At 45.9% G+C, this 23,279-nt stretch overlaps 1 protein-coding gene across 42 annotated transcripts in view; it reads right to left on the bottom strand.

Moving 5' to 3' along the window:
* Positions 1-23,279, bottom strand: part of TCF7L2 (transcription factor 7 like 2) — a 322,643-nt gene that overhangs the window by 176,253 nt on the left and 123,111 nt on the right. For 31 of the 42 annotated variants that reach the window (XM_073562169.1, XM_073562162.1, XM_073562170.1 and 28 more), the window contains exon 4: positions 1,205-1,261. The exons of the other annotated variants lie outside the window; for them this stretch is intronic. In XM_073562169.1, coding sequence (XP_073418270.1) covers positions 1,205-1,261 — 57 coding nt within the window. The remainder of the gene's footprint in view (positions 1-1,204; positions 1,262-23,279) is intronic. 42 annotated transcript variants of the gene reach the window in all.

Raw genomic sequence — 23,279 nt, 5'->3', positions numbered from 1 at the left:
TACCCCCGCTCCACCCCTCTTCCTACAATGTAGGGGTGGTCTCTAAGGCTGCATACCCCCGCTCCTCCCATCTTCCTACAACCTGGACAACAACGTTGGGTGGTCTCTAAGGCTGTATACCCCCCGCTCCTCCCATCTTCCTACAATGTAGGGGTGGTCTCTAAGGCTGTATACCTCCGCTCCTCACATCTTCCTACAACCTGGACAACAACGTTGGGTGGTCTCTAAGGCTGTATACCCCCCGCTCCTCCCATCTTCCTACAATGTAGGGGTGGTCTCTAAGGCTGTATACCCCTCGCTCCTCCCATCTTCCTACAATGTAGGGGTGGTCTCTAAGGCTGCATATCCCCGCTCCTCCCATCTTCCTACAACCTGGACTATAATGTTGGGGTGGTCTCTAAGGCTGTATACCCTCCCCCCCGCTCCTCCCATCTTCCAACAATGTATGGGTGGTCTCTAAGGCTGTATACCCCCCGCTCCTCCCATCTTCCTGATGATCTTCCTTTCCCACCCCGCCCTCCTCAATACATTCATGAACGCAGTCTTACAAAACATATAATAGAAAACTTTTTAAGAAAAAGTGGACCCCAAATGTGACTTCCTGGCTTAATAAGTGAGCGTGGCTTCTACAGCATTACCTCCACCCCCCCCTCAATACTCAGGTTAATTGTTAGTTTGGTTCACATTAATAAATGTAATCAAAAACGTGCAGCAAAAAACAGCTTGAGAAATGGGGACCCCATGGCATAGATGGTTACGGGGATATCTAAAGCAATACATGCCATCCAGTTTTACCACACTCAATGCCTAGGACATCTACTGGTTGAGTGGGGGGTGCACTTACTTTGCCCCCATTATTTAATAACTATGAATCATATTCAAATACATGCAGCAGGAAACTTTTTAGAATTGGGACCCCATAGTTTACATCCTGGCTCAGAAGGTAAGGAAGTCTTCAAAGCATTATATGCCCCCTCCCTTTAATATATGATGGAGTAGTGGTCGAGGGGAGACCCCAATATTCATGGACACAGCATTACTGACAAGCCAGGCACATTGCTTATCTCATTTTGGCAATACACGATGATTGTCATTTGCTTAGAAGAGATTGCTGTGTCCAAGGAGCAGATAAAGGTTAGCTATACACAACACACAGACTTCTATTACTCCCCATAGCAACAAGCCTATTTATAATGTGTCCTACCTGCATCAAAGGGCTGCAACAAGAAGCTAGATGCAGGTCTACAGGTACATTCAAGCACTAAGATGGAGAAAAAAACTCGCGTCAGCAGGTGAATGAAACGCGTCCAATTACATTACATGCACAATTAACAGCATTTACACTCCATCTCCGCTTCATATTTGAGCTTAACCATTATGAAAAAAAAGAAAAAAAAACAGAACAAAAGAAAATGAAGAAAATCAAAAGAGGAAAAGAACAGAAAGTCAAGCAAAAAATACAAAAAACAAAGCTGAATGCAATTTGGAAGCCCTTACATCTATGGAAACTTGTCTTAATGGCAGTGATGTCATAGGAGGATGGTGATGATGTCATCTTGAGTGACGGCGAGGCCCGAGGAGAAGGGTTTCCCAGGAGCCACTTCTCCATTTTACCATACTCAAGTTCAAAGTAAGGACAAACATAAAAGCGAACAATGGAACAGAACAAGCAAAACAATGAAAGGAAAGCAAAGAGGGTGTAAGGTAAATCCCTCTCCCCCAGCCATGGATTCCTATCTGCCACCAATGAATATTAATATTTAAGGATAATTTTATGGAAAATGATGAAAACCACTCATAAACCAGGGACAGGTTTTCATGTGTTGTACTTGGTGCTGATGCTTTCCTGGTTAGAGAGCTGCTAAGATCTCAAATACATTGGAGGAAGTTATAAATGACAAGGTGTCAGATCCCAAATACCATACAAGAGCTTATGTCACTGGAAAAGTGATACAATGTTACGTCCAGCTAGCCAATACTCCAGAAAAGCCGATAATCCAGCCTAGAGCTGCCAGATTTGGGGTAGATGTAGATGTGGAAGTTTTGGAACTTTTCCTCATTAAACTCTTCCCCTTATTTGCTCAGTGTTTTTTCTAGAAAGTGTAGAACAAAACTTATAAAATCATCGTGTAACTCTAGAAGCTCCAATACACCCCTCAGATCCTCCAGACACAGCACAGACTCGTCCATGTGGAAGACGACGAATTTCCATTTTCAATTGCAACAATGTAACAAGTTTCATGTTTACAAGCAGCTCGTAGAAAGAAAGAAGCAAAATTGTAACGAAGTGAAGCAAGGACTCATCTCTCCCATGTGAACACTGTTATGGGGGGTTTGGGGGAGCTTTTGGGGGGGTCACTGTTATGGTTACACTTGATTCTTGTGCTCAAACAGTTAAGTGTTGAGCCAGCGCAGCTCCAGCACTTATTGCGATCCGCCTCAGATTTCTCTTCCTGCCAAGGTAATTAAAACAAGTTTGTTTTCTTTCCATAAATTAAGTATATTTTCCTTCCGCCCTCTCATATATTGCTCTTCAGGCTCGTGCGCTACAGGATTAAGTAACAGTGTGGATAACAATCTCCTTCAGCTTCCTGCAAACCCAGTATCAATCTAGCAGTCGTGGGCACGTGGGGTCCTACAAGAAAAACCTAAAAAAAAATCCCCCTCCAGTGACTGGATCACACATCTGAGTCCTGCTTCCCTGAGCTGGAAGCCCAGCGCTTGTCTGTGCGCATGACTAGTACGAAACGGCAGCAGGACCCTTAGGCCAGGTGACCTCTCCTTTTCTTCCTAACATTGCGAATTTATCCAAAAAATGTGTCACAGATGCCTTTTATTTATTGTGTGAGCCTATGAGACGACACAGACATAGAGCAGGTTTGGATGAATTCTTCCAATACTTCAGTCATGAGTAGAAAACAATTTCATCAATACTAGTTATTGACTGCAGGAAACCAACCAATACAAACAGCAGATTTCTATGTTTTCTCCAATATGGCCGAGGGCAGATATGAGAGTCCTCGTGCTTCAAAGAATATCTGATGGAAAAGATGCAACTGCTCAAAGCAGAAAACTCCGGAGACACCGAATAGTGCAGAAATGTAAGGATTCTTCCAGCTGAGCAGGGAGGCCCCGTTCAGACGGCGTCTGTCACTTACGGTCTGTGATTTACACGTATCCATTATAGTCTACGCAGCTGCTCACATGTCCGTGCTTTTCTCAGCCATACAAGTCACAGACAGCAGCAAGGTCATCAGCATAGACAACCCCTGGCAAAAATTATGGAATCACCGTCTTGGAGGATGTTCATTCAGTTGTTTCATTTTGTAGAAATGACACAAAACTAACGTCAATTCAAACAGCAACGTTCTGGCTTTAAGAAACTCTAAAAGAAATCAAGAACAAAAAATGTGGTCGTCAGTAATGGTTCCTTGTTTAGACCATGCAGAGGGGAAAAATTATGGAATCACTCATTTCGGTGGGAAAAAATTATGGAATCATGAAAAACAAACCAACAAGAAAACCCTCCAACACATCACTAGTATTTGTTGCACCACCTCTGGCTTTTCTAACAGCTTGCAGTCTCTGAGGCCTGGACTTAATGATTGTCACACAGCGCTCTCCATCACTCTGGCTCCAACTGTCTCTGATTGCTGTCGCCAGATCAGCTTTGCAGGTCGGAGCCTTGTCATGGACCATTTTCTACAACTTACACCAAAGATTTTCCATTGGATTGAGATCTGGACTATTTGCAGGCCATGACATTGACCTTATGTGTCTTTTTTCAAGGAATGTTTGCACAGTTTTTGCTCTATGGCAGGATGCATTATCATCTTGAAAAATGATTTCATCATCCCCAAACATCCTTTCAATTGTTGGGATAAGAAGAGTGTCCAAAATATCAACATAAACTTGTGCATTTATTGAAAATGTAATGACAGCCATCTCCCCAGTGCCTTTACCTGACATGCAGCCCCATATCATCAATAACTGTGGAAATTTGCATGTTCTCTTCAGGCAGTCATCTTTAATAAATCTCATTGGAACGGCAGCAAACAAAAAGTTCCAGCATTATCACCTTGCCCAATGCAGATTCACGATTCGTCACTGAATATGACCTTCATCCAGTCATCCACAGTCCACAATTGCTTTTCCTTAGCCCATTGTAACCTTGTTTTTTTCTGTTTAGGTGTTAATGATGGCTTTCGTTTAGCTTTTCTGTATGTAAATCGCATTTCCTTTAGGTTGTTTCTTACAGTTCGGTCACAGACGTTGACTCCAGTTTCCTCCCATTCGTTCCTCATTTGTTTTGTTGTCATTTCCGGTTTTGGAGACATATTGCTTTAAGTTTCCGGTCTTGACGCTTTGATGTCTTCCTTGGTCTACCAGTATGTTTGCCTTTAACAACCTTCCCATGTTGATTGTATTAGGTCCAGATTTTAGATACAGCTGACTGTGAACAACCAACATCTTTTGCAACACTGCATGATGATTTACCCTCTTTTAAGAGTTTGATAATCCTCTCCTTTGTTTCAATTGAAATCTCTCGTGTTGGAGCCATGATTCATGTCAGTCCACTTGGTGCAACAGCTCTCCACGGTGTGATCACTCCTTTTTAGATGCAGACTTACGAGCAGATCTAATTTTATCCAGGTGTTCGTTTTGGGAATGAAAATTTACAGGGTGATTCTATAATTTTTTCCCACAGAATTGAGTGATTCTGTAATTCTTTCCCTCTGCTTGGTTTAAAAAAGTAACCATTACTGACTACCACATATTTTGTTCTTGATTTCTTTTAGTGTTTCTTGAAGCCGGAAAGTTGCCATTTGAAATGACTTTAGTTTTGTGCCGTGTCTGTGATCAGCTTTTTTTCCACAAAATTAAACAACTGAATGAACATCCTCCAAGGCGGTGATTCCACAATTTGTGCCAGGGGTTGTAATCAGTGCGATGTCCGTGATTAACACAATAGTGAAGAGGAGAAGCTGACACTGATTGATGAATCCAGACAGAAAAATCACTGATGAGACTGATGACTGCACTAGCAGAACAGTGAGTGCAGCTCTGGGGTATAACACAGGATATAACTCAGGATCAGTAATGAAATATATGTACACAGTGACTGCACCAGCAGAATAGTGAGTACAGCTCTGGAGTATAATACAGGATGTAACTCAGGATCAGTAATGTAATGTATGTACACAGTGACTGCACCAGCAGAATAGTGAGTGCAGCTCTGGGGTATAATACAGGATGTAACTCAGGCTCGGTAATGTAATGTATGTACACAGTGACTGCACCAGCAGAACAGTGAGTGCAGCTCTGGGGTATAATACAGGATGTAACTCAGGATCATTAATGTAATGTATGTACACAGTGACTGCACCAGCAGAATAGTGAGTGCAGCTCTGGAGTATAATACAGGATGTAACTCAGGATCAGTAATGTAATGTATGTACACAGTGACTGCACCAACAGAATAGTGAGTGCAGCTCTGGAGTATAATACAGGATGCAACTAAAAATCAGTACTGTAATGTATGTACACAGTGACTGCACCAACAGAATAGTGAGTGCAGCTCTGGAGTATAATACAGGATCCTACTCAGGATCAGTAATGTAATGTATGTACACAGTGACTACACCAGCAGAATAGTGAGTGCTGCTCTGGAGTATAATACAGGATGTTACTCACGATCAGTAATGTAATGTATGTACACAGTGACTGCACCAGCAGAATAGTGATTGCAGCTCTGGAGTATAATACAGGATATAACTCGGGATCAGAAATAATCCCTTTAAGAGGCAGACTCCTGTGTGTTACTGCGCAGTCACCAGGGCTCCAGGCACACTGTAGGCTGCTGGGCGAAGGGGGAGAGGAACAGAAATTTGATTTGGGGAATTATGGTGTCTTCATGCCGCTCTGAGGAAAGACAGGCCCCTGTGTCCCTGGAGCGGGCGCTGCAGATAGTGATTTCAGTTGTTATACAGAAGCAGCACACGTGAAACCCGAATGCAAACCTGATTATCTGGTGTTGGAATTGGGCTGGGGCAGCTCCAGAAAGAGGGTAATATCCAAAATTAAGAACACATGGCTCTTTCCTAGCAGGAACAGAACATGGGCGGCCCCTGCTGAGCAGACACCCCCTGATCATCTGCACAGGAGGGGAAGGGGCTAAGGTCAAGACCAGAGACACAATGGGATCCAATGCCCCCGGGGTAAAAGTATGGAGGATGCCCTATAGCTCGTCACCCGGCCGCAGTGTGGCCCGGACCTCCTGCTGCGTCGGACACATTGTTTATCTGCCTGAAGATATCACAACTACAGATCCGGAAGCGACCATACGAGAGAAGACACAGGTCCCGCACCGCCCCTGGCCGGCTCTTTCCAGCGCTGCTGGAGGTGATGGACAGGTCTGTCTGATTTGTGTACATCAGTAAAGATCTGTCAATCACCTGGAGAGGGGCCGGGAGTTGTTGGACTTGTCTGTTCTCGCCCTTCGGTCCCAGACGGATCTTCACAATATCTTCTCTGAAGCCATCGAGCAGCGCGGCCTCCGGCATCACAAAACCTCAGACAGGATCAGATAAACGCACAACAGGATCAATCACACGAAATGCAAATCACACGAGCAAACTCTGTACAGACCCTGAACAAGCAGGAAGCGACGTAATGTACAGGGCTGAGCATAAATGAGTACACCCCCTGTAAAGCAAGATGTTACTCCACATCTCACAGAACACAAGAACAATTTCCACATTCTGACAATTCTGAGATTCTTAGAACATTTCCCTCATAACACGACAGCGAGGTTATAACTGTAATTACAATATCCACAGATTAGATGATGCAAAAATGAGTACACCCCCATCGATAACGCCTCCATCTACTGTTGTGTGTGACCTCCATGATGTGTGAGGAGGCACCGAGTCTTCCAGGCTCCTCCTCCTCCAGAACGAGCTCTAGAGCTGGGATGTCGGATGAAGAGTGCTGACAACTTGTCTCCAGAACTCCCCACAGGTGTGAGGTTGTCAGCAGCATCTACTATTTACAGGAAAGCAAAGGATTGTGTAATGAGAGTTACATTGTAACCAGACTGTCGTATTATGGGGGACGTGTCCTACAAATCTCCGAAGAGTCAGAACATGGAAAACTGTTCAGTGAGATATCGATTAAGGCTGTGTGCACACGCTGCGGATTATGTGCGGATTCATCCGCGCGGATTTTGTAAAATCCGCAGGTGAAACCGCAGGTCAAAAGACCTGCGGTTTTACCTGCGGATTGCTCTGCGGTTTTGCCCTGCGGTTTTTTATCTCCTCAATGGAGGAGATGGCAAACCGCAGGAGAATCCGCAGAAAGAATTGACATGTCAATTCTTTCTGCGGATTGAAAACCGCAGATAATCCGCGCGGAAAATTCCGCACCGTCTGCATTGCGGTTTTTGATTCCCATAGGGAATCATGGTACTGTACACCGCAGCAAAAACTGCTGCGGGTCCGCAGCGGCCAAAACCGCTGCGGAACAGCAGCAAAATCCGCAGCGTGTGCACACAGCCTAAATCTTACTTTTCATGGACTGTGTAGTAATAATCACAGAAAAGTATCAATATTTACCACAACAAAGCTAAGAACAGGATGTACACAGTGACTGCACCACCAGAATAGTGAGTGCAGCTCTGGGGTATAATACAGGATGTAATTCAGGATCAGTAATGTAATGTATGTACACAGTGACTGCACCAGCAGAATAGTGAGTGCAGCTCTGGAGTATAATACAGGATGTAACTCAGGAACAGTAATGTAATGTATGTACACAGTGACTGCACCAGCAGAATAGTGAGTGCAGCTCTGGGGTATAATACAGGATGTAATTCAGGATCAGTAATGTAATGTATGAACACAGTGACTGCACCAGCAGAATAGTGAGTGCAGCTCTGGGGTATAATACAGGATGTAATTCAGGATCAGTAATGTAATGTATGTACACAGTGACTGCACCAGCAGAATAGTGAGTGCAGCTCTGGAGTATAATACAGGATGTAACTCAGGAACAGTAATGTAATGTATGTACACAGTGACTGCACCAGCAGAATAGTGAGTGCAGCTCTGGGGTATAATACAGGATGTAATTCAGGATCAGTAATGTAATGTATGAACACAGTGACTGCACCAGCAGAATAGTGAGTACAGCTCTGGAGTATAATACAGGATGTAACTCAGGATCAGTAATGTAATGTATGTACACAGTGACTGCACCAGCAGAATAGTGAGTGCAGCTCTGGAGTATAATACAGGAGGTAACTCAGGATCAGTAATGTAATGTATGAACACAGTGACTGCACCAGCAGAATAGTGAGTGCAGCTCTGGAGTATAATACAGGATGTAACTCAGGATCAGTAATGTAATGTATGTACACAGTGACTGCACCAGCAGAATAGTGAGCACAGCTCTGCGGTATATTACAGGATGTAACTCAGGATCAGTAATGTAATGTATGTACACAGTGACTGCACCAGCAGAATAGTGAGTGCAGCTCTGGAGTATAATATAGGCTGTAACTCAGGGTCAGTAATGTAATGTATGTACACAGAGACTGCACCAGCAGAATAGTGAGTGCAGCTCTGGGGTATAATACAGGATGTAACTCAGGATCAGTAATGTAATGTATGTACACAGTGACTGCACCAGCAGAATACTGAGTGCAGCTCTGGATTATAATACAGGATATAACTCAGGATCAGTAATGTAATGTATGAACACAGTGACTGCACCAGCAGAATAGTGAGTGCAGCTCTGGGGTATAATACAGGATATAACTCAGGATCAGTAATGTAATGTATGTACACAGTGACTGCACCAGCAGAATAGTGAGTGCAGCTCTGGAGTATAATACAGGGTGTAACTCAGGATCAGTAATGTAATGTATGTACACAGTGACTGCACCAGCAGAATAGTGAGTGCAGCTCTGGAGTGTAACACAGGAGGTAACTCAGGATCAGTAATGTAATTTATCTACACAGTGACTGCACCAGGAGAACAGTGAGTGCAGCTCTGGAGTATAATACAGGAGGTAACTCAGGATCAGTAATGTAATGTATGTACACAGTGACTGCATCAGCAGAATAGTGAGTGCAGCTCTGGAGTATAATACAGGAGGTAACTCAGGATCAGTAATGTGATGTATGTACACAGTGACTGCACCAGCAGAATAGTGAGTGCAGCTCTGGGGTATAATACGGGATGTAACTCAGGATCAGTAATGTAATGTATGTACACAGTGACTGCACCAGCAGAATAGTGAGCGCAGCTCTGGAGTATAATACAGGAGGTAACTCAGGATCAGTAATGTAATTTATCTACCTAGTGACTGCACCAGGAGAATAGTGAGTGCAGCTCTGGAGTATAATACAGGAGGTAACTCAGGATCAGTAATGTAATGTATGTACACAGTGACTGCACCAGCAGAATAGTGAGTGCAGCTCTGGGGTATAATACAGGAGGTAACTCAGGATCAGTAATGTAATGTATGTACACAGTGACTGCACCAGTAGAATAGTGAGTGCAGCTCTGGGGTATAATACAGGATGTAACTCAGCATCAGTAATGTAATGTAGGTACACAGTGACTGCACCAGCAGAATAGTGAGCGCAGCTCTGGAGTATAATACAGGAGGTAACTCAGGATCAGTAATGTAATGTATGTACACAGTGACTGCACCAGCAGAATAGTGAGTGCAGCTCTGGAGTATAATACAGGATGTAACTCAGGATAAGTAATGTAATGTATGTACACAGTGACTGCACCAGCAGAATAGTGAGTGCAGCCCTGGGGTATAATACAGGATGTAACTCAGGATCAGTAATGTAATGTATGTACACAGTGACTGCATCAGCAGAATAGTGAGTGCAGCTCTGGAGTATAATACAGGAGGTAACTCAGGATCAGTAATGTAATGTATGTACACAGTGCCTGCACCAGCAGAATAGTGAGTGCAGCTCTGGAGTATAATACAGGATGTAACTCAGGATCAGTAATGTAATGCACAGTGCCTTACAAAAGTATGTAGCCCCCTGGAACTTTTCAACCTTTTCCCACATATCATGCTTCAAACATAAAGATACCAAATGTAAATTTTTGGCGAAGAATCAACAACAAGTGGGACACAATTGTGAAGTTGGTCGAAATTTATTAGTTATTTTAAATTTTTGTGTAAATTCAAAAACTGAAAAGTGGGGCGTGCAATATTATTCAGCCCCTTTACTTTCAGTGCAGCAAACTCACTCCAGAAGTTCATTGTGGATCTCTGAATGATCCAATGTCGTCCTAAATGACTAATGATGATAAATATAATCCACCTGTGTGTAATCAAGTCTCCGTATAAATGCACCTGCCCTGTGATAGTCTCAGGGTTCTGTTTGAAGCACAGAGAGCATCATGAAGCCCAAGGAACACAACAGGCAGGTCTGTGATACTGTTGTGGAGAAGTTTAAAGCCGGAATTGGATACAAAATGATTTCCAAAACCTTAAAAATCCCAAGGAGCACTGTGCAAGCGATCAAATTGAAATGGAAGGACTTTACATTTGGTATCTTTATGTTTGAAGCATGATATGCGAGAATAGAGAGTGCAGCTCTGGAGTATAATAAAGCCGTATCACACAGGAGAGGATTAGATACACGGCTCAGCAGTCAGTATCACACAGGAGAGGATTAGATACACAGCTCAGCAGTCAGTATCACACAGGAGAGGATTAGATACACGGCTCAGAAGTCAGTATCACACAGGATAGGAATAGATACACAGCTCAGCAGTCAGTATCACACAGGAGGATTAGATACACGGCTCAGCAGTCAGTATCACACAGGATAGGATTAGATACTTGGCTCAGCAGACAGTATCACACAGGATAGGATTAGATACACGGCTCAGCAGTTAGTATCACACAGGATAGGATTAGATACACGGCTCAGCAGACAGTATCACACAGGATAGGATTAGATACACGGCTCAGCAGTCAGTATCACACAGGATAGGATTAGATACACGGCTCAGCAGACAGTATCACACAGGATAGGATTAGATACACAGCTCAGCAGTTAGTATCACACAGGATAGGATTAGATACACGGCTCAGCAGTCAGTATCACACAGGATAGGATTAGATACACAGCTCAGCAGTCAGTATCACACAGCATAGGATTAGATACACGGCTCAGCAGTCAGTATCGCACAGGATAGGATTAGATACACGGATAAGCAGTCAGTATAGCACAGGATAGGATTAGATACACAGCTCAGCTTTCAGTATTGCACAGGATAGGATTAGATACATGGCTCAGCAGACAGTATCACGCAGGATAGGATTAGATACACGGCTCAGCAGACAGTATCACACAGGATAGGATTAGATACACAGCTCAGCAGTTAGTATCACACAGGATAGGATTAGATACACAGCTCAGCAGTTAGTATCACACAGGATAGGATTAGATACACAGCTCAGCAGTTAGTATCACACAGGATAGGATTAGATACACAGCTCAGCAGTCAGTATCACACAGGATAGGATTAGATACACAGCTCAGCAGTCAGTATCGCACAGGATAGGATTAGATACACAGCTCAGCAGTCAGTATCACACAGGATAGGATTAGATACACGGCTCAGCAGTCAGTATCACACAAGATGGGATTAGATACACGGCTCAGCAGACAGTATCACACAGGATAGGATTAGATACACGGCTCAGCAATCAGTATCACACAGGATAGGATTAGATACACGGCTCAGTAGACAGTATCACACAGGATAGGATTAGATACACGGCTCAGAAGTCAGTATCACACAGGATAGGATTAGATACACAGCTAAGCAGTCAGTATCACACAGGATAGGATTAGATACACGGCTCAGCAGACAGTATCACACAGGATAGGATTAGATACACAGCTCAGCAGTTAGTATCACACAGGATAGGATTAGATACACAGCTCAGCAGTTAGTATCACACAGGATAGTATTAGATACACGGCTCAGCAGTCAGTATCACACAGGATAGGATTAGATACACAGCTCAGCAGTCAGTATCGCACAGGATAGGATTATATACACGGCTCAGCAGTCAGTATCACACAGGATAGGATTATATACACGGCTCAGCAGTCAGTATCACACAGGATAGGATTAGATACACGGCTCAGTAGTCAGTATCACACAGGATGGGATTAGATACACGGCTCAGCAGACAGTATCACACAGGATGGGATTAGATACACGGCTCAGCAGTCAGTATCACACAGGATAGGATTAGATACACGGCTCAGCAGACAGTATCACACAGGATAGGATTAGATACACGGCTCAGCAGTCAGTATCACACAGGATAGGATTAGATACACGGCTCAGCAGACAGTATCACACAGGATAGGATTAGATACACAGCTCAGCAGTCAGTATCACACAGGATAGGATTAGATACACAGCTCAGCAGTCAGTATCACACAGGATAGGATTAGATACACGGCTCAGCAGTTAGTATCAAACAGGATAGGATTAGATACACGCCTCAGCAGTATCACGCAGGATGGGATTAGATACAACACTCCTCCCGTCATAGCCCTGACAGTCAGGTATACATATATACGTCTCTGCACTCGCCGGAGAAGGCGATTTAGATGACAATCACTTGTGAGGATCTCAAGCCCCAGAATCGGTTGCAGTTAGCTGCAGATCTCTGGGGTGTGGTACTGAGTATGGGGGGATCTATGATCACAGGATCCAGCTCCTCCCGACCCCAGAGACTACGAGATAGAACGCAGAGTCCGGGACATATACGACCACATAATTGCTGAGGATGTGGCGCGGATTCCTGAGGGGCCGACGCTCTCGGGGTCTTTATTTCATGTGTAAACACTGAGTAAATCTGTCGCTGAGAAAGAAGCCGCCATGAATTCTGTGTTTTCCATGTTGGACGCACAGAACATGCCGTCTATATACAGAACAGAAATGGCGCGGACACGAGGTGGATGCGCCGGACCCAAGTACCAGTCAGGACTGTAAGTAGGCGGCAGCTTCATGTTCATCCTGTGCCGCCTGATTCATGAAGTCAATGGCAGGCGTGTAAGAGGCAGGCGACATGGGTTCAGAGGAATTCTGTTGTCACTCAGGGTTTGTGGAAAGCTGGGTAACCCTTTATACTGGCACAGCAATGGCGGCCATCGTTGGTGGTCACTGAGCGCCAAGGGACGGCCCAGGAAATCACATTTATGGTCGAGTCAGGAAACAGAGAAAATGATCTAACCGGCCAAACACCGGGTGAATGGCAGCTTAAAGGGGCTGTCCACAGTCCCCAACCACCAGTCCATCCCAGTGACAGTGGATGGGGAGAGGGTCGACATAAGGAGAATCCTGCACATCCCATGGTGGGCTGCCTCCTCTGTGGACCCTTTGGCCGGGGCAGACGCAGCGACATGGCGGAGGCCGTCACGGGGGGCTCATATACAAGGAAGGGTAACGATATTAAACGTATCCTGGAGGAGACGACCCCACATCACCCAGGAGCTCGGAAAATGATTGTCAGAAACATGGGGCCATTCCAGCCCTGGCTGGGTCCGCACCCAGCTGTCCTGGGGATCTGAAAGGCAAATTTGTCTGTCATGATACAGGAAAGCTGGGCGACAACCCCCGGGTGACAGTAATGAGGGTCACAATGGGTGTCACCCAGATATAATTATCTCCCGGCCCCCCGACCCTGCAGACATGGTCCCGGACCACGGCAATGACAGACGGACATCCTCCACCCACGGGGGTCCACGGTCACCAGATGACCAGCACAGATCAGTGAGACCGTCAGCAAGATGGAAGGAGACAGCAGGCAGGAAGATGGAGAAGCCTGGACCTTCAAGATAAGCACTGAGTATGATGGGGGTGATCACAGGCTAATCCCCCAATATCACACATGTACTGAGGATGATGGGGGTGATCACAGGCTAATCCCCCAATATCACACATGTACTGAGGATGATGGGGGTGATCACAGGCTAATCCCCCAATATCACACATGTACTGAGGATGATGGGGGTGATCACAGGCTAATCCCCCAATATCACACATGTACTGAGGATGATGGGGGTGATCACAGGCTAATCCCCCAATATCACACATGTACTGAGGATGATGGGAGTGATCACAGGCTAATCCTCCAATATCACACATGTACTGAGGATGATGGGGGAGATCACAGGCTAATCCCCCAATATCACACATGTACTGAGGATGATGGGAGTGATCACAGGCTAATCCCCCAATATCACACATGTACTGAGGATGATGGGGGTGATCACAGGCTAATCCCCCAATATCACACATGTACTGAGGATGATGGGGGTGATCACAGGCTAATCCCCCAATATCACACATGTACTGAGGATGATGGGAGTGATCACAGGCTAATCCCCCAATATCACACATGTACTGAGGATGATGGGGGTGATCACAGGCTAATCCCCCAATATCACACATGTACTGAGGATGATGGGGGTGATCACAGGCTAATCCCCCAATATCACACATGTACTGAGGATGATGGGAGTGATCACAGGCTAATCCCCCAATATCACACATGTACTGAGGATGATGGGAGTGATCACAGGCTAATCCCCCAATATCACACATGTACTGAGGATGATGGGGGTGATCACAGGCTAATCCTCCAATATCACACATGTACTGAGGATGATGGGGGTGATCACAGGCTAATCCTCCAATATCACACATGTACTGAGGATGATGGGGGTGATCACAGGCTAATCCCCCAATATCACACATGTACTGAGGATGATGGGAGTGATCACAGGCTAATCCCCCAATATCACACATGTACTGAGGATGATGGGAGTGATCACAGGCTAATCCTCCAATATCACACATGTACTGAGGATGATGGGGGTGATCACAGGCTAATCCCTCAATATCACACATGTACTGAGGATGATGGGAGTGATCACAGGCTAATCCTCCAATATCACACATGTACTGAGGATGATGGGAGTGATCACAGGCTAATCCCCCAATATCACACATGTACTGAGGATGATGGGGGTGATCACAGGCTAATCCCCCAATATCACACATGTACTGAGGATGATGGGGGTGATCACAGGCTAATCCCCCAATATCACACATGTACTGAGGATGATGGGGGTGATCACAGGCTAATCCCCCAATATCACACATGTACTGAGGATGATGGGGGTGATCACAGGCTAATCCCCCAATATCACACATGTACTGAGGATGATGGGGGTGATCACAGGCTAATCCCCCAATATCACACATGTACTGAGGATGATGGGGGTGATCACAGGCTAATCCCCCAATATCACACATGTACTGAGGATGATGGGAGTGATCACAGGCTAATCCCCCAATATCACACATGTACTGAGGATGATGGGAGTGATCACAGGCTAATCCTCCAATATCACACATGTACTGAGGATGATGGGAGTGATCACAGGCTAATCCCCCAATATCACACATGTACTGAGGATGATGGGGGAGATCACAGGCTAATCCCCCAATATCACACATGTACTGAGGATGATGGGGGTGATCACAGGCTAATCCCCCAATATCACACATGTACTGAGGATGATGGGGGTGATCACAGGCTAATCCTCCAATATCACACATGTACTGAGGATGATGGGGGTGATCACAAGCTAATCCCCCAATATCACACATGTACTGAGGATGATGGGGGAGATCACAGGCTAATCCCCCAATATCACACATGTACTGAGGATGATGGGGGTGATCACAGGCTAATCCCCCAATATCACACATGTACTGAGGATGATGGGGGAGATCACAGGCTAATCCCCCAATATCACACATGTACTGAGGATGATGGGAGTGATCACAGGCTAATCCCCCAATATCACACATGTACTGAGGATGATGGGGGTGATCACAGGCTAATCCCCCAATATCACACATGTACTGAGGATGATGGGGGAGATCACAGGCTAATCCCCCAATATCACACATGTACTGAGGATGATGGGGGTGATCACAGGCTAATCCCCCAATATCACACATGTACTGAGGATGATGGGAGTGATCACAGGCTAATCCTCCAATATCACACATGTACTGAGGATGATGGGGGTGATCACAGGCTAATCCTCCAATATCACACATGTACTGAGGATGATGGGGGTGATCACAGGCTAATCCCCCAATATCACACATGTACTGAGGATGATGGGAGTGATCACAGGCTAATCCCCCAATATCACTCATGTACTGAGGATGATGGGAGTGATCACAGGCTAATCCCCCAATATCACACATGTACTGAGGATGATGGGGGTGATCACAGGCTAATCATCCAATATCACACATGTACTGAGGATGATGGGGGTGATCACAGGCTAATCATCCAATATCACACATGTACTGAGGATGATGGGGGTGATCACAGGCTAATCCCCCAATATCACACATGTACTGAGGATGATGGGGGTGATCACAGGCTAATCCCCCAATATCACACATGTACTGAGGATGATGGGGGTGATCACAGGCTAATCATCCAATATCACACATGTACTGAGGATGATGGGGGTGATCACAGGCTAATCCCCCAATATCACACATGTACTGAGGATGATGGGGGTGATCACAGGCTAATCCTCCAATATCACACATGTACTGAGGATGATGGGGGTGATCACAGGCTAATCCTCCAATATCACACATGTACTGAGGATGATGGGGGAGATCACAGGCTAATCCCCCAATATCACTCATGTACTGAGGATGATGGGGGTGATCACAGGCTAATCCCCCAATATCACACATGTACTGAGGATGATGGGGGTGATCACAGGCTAATCCCCCAATATCACACATGTACTGAGGATGATGGGGGTGATCACAGGCTAATCCCCCAATATCACACATGTACTGAGGATGATTGGAGTGATCACAGGCTAATCCTCCAATATCACACATGTACTGAGGATGATGGGGGTGATCACAGGCTAATCCCCAAATATCACACATGTACTGAGGATGATGGGAGTGATCACAGGCTAATCCCCCAATATCACACATGTACTGAGGATGATGGGAGTGATCACAGGCTAATCCCCCAATATCACACATGTACTGAGGATGATGGGAGTGATCACAGGCTAATCCTCCAATATCACACATGTACTGAGGATGATGGGAGTGATCACAGGCTAATCCCCCAATATCACACATGTACTGAGGATGATGGGAGAGATCACAGGCTAATCCCCCAATATCACACATGTACTGAGGATGATGGGGGTGATCACAGGCTAATCCTCCAATATCACACATGTACTGAGGATGATGGGGGTGATCACAGGCTAATCCCCAAATATCACACATGTACTGAGGATGATGGGAGTGATCACAGGCTAATCCCCCAATATCACACATGTACTGAGGATGATGGGAGTGATCACAGGCTAATCCCCCAATATCACACATGTACTGAGGATGATGGGGGAGATCACAGGCTAATCCCCCAATATCACACATGTACTGAGGATGATGGGGGTGATCACAGGCTAATCCCCCAATATCACACATGTACTGAGGATGATGGGAGTGATCACAGGCTAATCCTCCAATATCACACATGTACTGAGGATGATGGGGGTGATCACAGGCTAATCCCCCAATATCACACATGTACTGAGGATGATGGGGGTGATCACAGGCTAATCCTCCAATATCACACATGTACTGAGGATGATGGGGGTGATCACAGGCTAATCCCCAAATATCACACATGTACTGAGGATGATGGCAGTGATCACAGGCTAATCCCCCAATATCACACATGTACTGAGGATGATGGGAGTGATCACAGGCTAATCCCCCAATATCACACATGTACTGAGGATGATGGGGGTGATCACAGGCTAATCCCCCAATATCACACATGTACTGAGGATGATGGGGGTGATCACAGGCTAATCCCCCAATATCACACATGTACTGAGGATGATGGGAGTGATCACAGGCTAATCCTCCAATATCACACATGTACTGAGGATGATGGGGGTGATCACAGGCTAATCCCCAAATATCACACATGTACTGAGGATGATGGGAGTGATCACAGGCTAATCCCCCAATATCACACATGTACTGAGGATGATGGGAGAGATCACAGGCTAATCCCCCAATATCACACATGTACTGAGGATGATGGGGGTGATCACAGGCTAATCCTCCAATATCACACATGTACTGAGGATGATGGGGGTGATCACAGGCTAATCCCCAAATATCACACATGTACTGAGGATGATGGGGGTGATCACAGGCTAATCCCCCAATATCACACATGTACTGAGGATGATGGGAGTGATCACAGGCTAATCCCCCAATATCACACATGTACTGAGGATGATGGGGGAGATCACAAGCTAATCCCCCAATATCACACATGTACTGAGGATGATGGGAGTGATCACAGGCTAATCCCCCAATATCACTCATGTACTGAGGATGATGGGAGTGATCACAGGCTAATCCTCCAATATCACACATGTACTGAGGATGATGGGGGTGATCACAGGCTAATCCCCCAATATCACTCATGTACTGAGGATGATGGGGGTGATCACAGGCTAATCCCCCAATATCACACATGTACTGAGGATGATGGGGGAGATCACAGGCTAATCCTCCAATATCACACATGTACTGAGGATGATGGGGGTGATCACAGGCTAATCCCCCAATATCACACATGTACTGAGGATGATGGGGGTGATCACAGGCTAATCCCCCAATATCACACATGTACTGAGGATGATGGGGGTGATCACAGGCTAATCCCCCAATATCACACATGTACTGAGGATGATGGGAGTGATCACAGGCTAATCCTCCAATATCACACATGTACTGAGGATGATGGGAGTGATCACAGGCTAATCCTCCAATATCACACATGTACTGAGGATGATGGGGGTGATCACAGGCTAATCCCCCAATATCACACATGTACTGAGGATGATGGGGGTGATCACAGGCTAATCCCCCAATATCACACATGTACTGAGGATGATGGGGGTGATCACAGGCTAATCCCCCAATATCACACATGTACTGAGGATGATGGGAGTGATCACAGGCTAATCCTCCAATATCACACATGTACTGAGGATGATGGGGGTGATCACAGGCTAATCCCCCAATATCACACATGTACTGAGGATGATGGGGGTGATCACAGGCTAATCCCCCAATATCACACATGTACTGAGGATGATGGGAGTGATCACAGGCTAATCCTCCAATATCACACATGTACTGAGGATGATGGGAGTGATCACAGGCTAATCCCCCAATATCACACATGTACGGAGGATGATGGGGGTGATCACAGGCTAATCCTCCAATATCACTCATGTACTGAGGATGATGGGAGTGATCACAGGCTAATCCCCCAATATCACACATGTACTGAGGATGATGGGGGTGATCACAGGCTAATCCCCCAATATCACACATGTACTGAGGATGATGGGGGTGATCACAGGCTAATCCTCCAATATCACACATGTACTGAGGATGATGGGGGTGATCACAGGCTAATCCTCCAATATCACACATGTACTGAGGATGATGGGGGTGATCACAGGCTAATCCCCCAATATCACACATGTACTGAGGATGATGGGGGTGATCACAGGCTAATCCTCCAATATCACACATGTACTGAGGATGATGGGAGTGATCACAGGCTAATCCCCCAATATCACACATGTACTGAGGATGATGGGGGTGATCACAGGCTAATCCCCCAATATCACACATGTACTGAGGATGATGGGGGTGATCACAGGCTAATCCTCCAATATCACACATGTACTGAGGATGATGGGAGTGATCACAGGCTAATCCTCCAATATCACACATGTACTGAGGATGATGGGGGTGATCACAGGCTAATCCCCCAATATCACACATGTACTGAGGATGATGGGAGTGATTCACAGGCTAATCCCCGAATATCACACATGTACTGAGGATGATGGGGGTGATTCACAGGCTAATCCCCCAATATCACACATGTACTGAGGATGATGGGGGTGATCACAGGCTAATCCCCCAATATCACACATGTACTGAGGATGATGGGAGTGATCACAGGCTAATCCCCCAATATCACACATGAACTGAGGATGATGGGGGTGATCACAGGCTAATCCCCCAATATCACACATGTACTGAGGATGATGGGAGTGATTCACAGGCTAATCCCCCAATATCACACATGTACTGAGGATGATGGGGGTGATCACAGGCTAATCCCCCAATATCACACATGTACTGAGGATGATGGGAGTGATCACAGGCTAATCCTCCAATATCACACATGTACTGAGGATGATGGGGGTGATCACAGGCTAATCCTCCAATATCACACATGTACTGAGGATGATGGGGGTGATCACAGGCTAATCCTCCAATATCACACATGTACTGAGGATGATGGGGGTGATCACAGGCTAATCCTCCAATATCACACATGTACTGAGGATGATGGGGGTGATCACAGGCTAATCCCCCAATATCACACATGTACTGAGGATGATGGGAGTGATCACAGGCTAATCCTCCAATATCACACATGTACTGAGGATGATGGGGGAGATCACAGGCTAATCCCCCAATATCACACATGTACTGAGGATGATGGGAGTGATTCACAGGCTAATCCCCCAATATCACACATGTACTGAGGATGATGGGAGTGATCACAGGCTAATCCTCCAATATCACACATGTACTGAGGATGATGGGGGTGATCACAGGCTAATCCCCCAATATCACACATGTACTGAGGATGATGGGAGTGATCACAGGCTAATCCCCCAATATCACACATGTACTGAGGATGATGGGAGTGATCACAGGCTAATCCCCCAATATCACACATGTACTGAGGATGATGGGAGTGATCACAGGCTAATCCCCCAATATCACACATGTACTGAGGATGATGGGAGTGATTCACAGGCTAATCCCCCAATATCACACATGTACTGAGGATGATGGGGGTGATCACAGGCTAATCCCCCAATATCACACATGTACTGAGGATGATGGGGGTGATCACAGGCTAATCCCCCAATATCACACATGTACTGAGGATGATGGGGGTGATCACAGGCTAATCCTCCAATATCACACATGTACTGAGGATGATGGGGGTGATCACAGGCTAATCCCCCAATATCACACATGTACTGAGGATGATGGGAGTGATCACAGGCTAATCCTCCAATATCACACATGTACTGAGGATTATGGGAGTGATTCACAGGCTAATCCCCCAATATCACACATGTACTGAGGATGATGGGAGTGATCACAGGCTAATCCCCCAATATCACACATGTACGGAGGATGATGGGGGTGATCACAGGCTAATCCCCCAATATCACACATGTACTGAGGATGATGGGGGTGATCACAGGCTAATCCCCCAATATCACACATGTACTGAGGATGATGGGGGAGATCACAGGCTAATCCCCCAATATCACACATGTACTGAGGATGATGGGGGAGATCACAGGCTAATCCCCCAATATCACACATGTACTGAGGATGATGGGAGTGATCACAGGCTAATCCCCGAATATCACACATGTACTGAGGATGATGGGAGTGATCACAGGCTAATCCTCCAATATCACACATGTACTGAGGATGATGGGGGTGATCACAGGCTAATCCCCCAATATCACACATGTACTGAGGATGATGGGGGTGATCACAGGCTAATCCCCCAATATCACACATGTACTGAGGATGATGGGGGTGATCACAGGCTAATCCCCCAATATCACACATGTACTGAGGATGATGGGAGTGATCACAGGCTAATCCCCGAATATCACACATGTACTGAGGATGATGGGAGTGATCACAGGCTAATCCTCCAATATCACACATGTACTGAGGATGATGGGGGTGATCACAGGCTAATCCCCCAATATCACACATGTACTGAGGATGATGGGAGTGATCACAGGCTAATCCCCCAATATCACACATGTACTGAGGATGATGGAAGTGATCACAGGCTAATCCCCCAATATCACACATGTACTGAGGATGATGGGGGTGATCACAGGCTAATCCCCCAATATCACACATGTACTGAGGATGATGGGGGTGATCACAGGCTAATCCTCCAATATCACACATGTACTGAGGATGATGGGAGTGATCACAGGCTAATCCCCGAATATCACACATGTACTGATTATGATGGGAGTGATCACAGGCTAATCCCCCAATATCACACATGTACTGAGGATGATGGGGGTGATCACAGGCTAATCCCCCAATATCACACATGTACTGAGGATGATGGGGGTGATCACAGGCTAATCCTCCAATATCACACATGTACTGAGGATGATGGGGGTGATCACAGGCTAATCCTCCAATATCACACATGTACTGAGGATGATGGGGGTGATCACAGGCTAATCCCCCAATATCACACATGTACTGAGGATGATGGGGGTGATCACAGGCTAATCCCCCAATATCACACATGTACTGAGGATGATGGGGGTGATCACAGGCTAATCCTCCAATATCACACATGTACTGAGGATGATGGGGGTGATCACAGGCTAATCCCCCAATATCACACATGTACTGAGGATGATGGGGGTGATCACAGGCTAATCCTCCAATATCACACATGTACTGAGGATGATGGGAGTGATCACAGGCTAATCCCCGAATATCACACATGTACTGATTATGATGGGAGAGATCACAGGCTAATCCCCCAATATCACACATGTACTGAGGATGATGGGGGTGATCACAGGCTAATCCCCCAATATCACTCATGTACTGAGGATGATGGGAGTGATCACAGGCTAATCCCCCAATATCACACATGTACTGAGGATGATGGGGGTGATCACAGGCTAATCCCCCAATATCACACATGTACTGAGGATGATGGGGGTGATCACAGGCTAATCCCCCAATATCACACATGTACTGAAGATGATGGGGGTGATCACAGGCTAATCCCCCAATATCACACATGTACTGAGGATGATGGGGGAGATCACAGGCTAATCCCCCAATATCACACATGTACTGAGGATGATGGGGGTGATCACAGGCTAATCCCCCAATATCACACATGTACTGAGGATGATGGGAGTGATCACAGGCTA

Source organism: Dendrobates tinctorius, unplaced genomic scaffold, assembly GCF_039654945.1.
Source record: "Dendrobates tinctorius isolate UK_male_01 unplaced genomic scaffold, ASM3965494v1 ptg000341l, whole genome shotgun sequence".
Lineage (NCBI taxonomy): Eukaryota > Metazoa > Chordata > Amphibia > Anura > Dendrobatidae > Dendrobates > Dendrobates tinctorius.
This window is presented reverse-complemented; position numbering and strand designations above follow the sequence as displayed.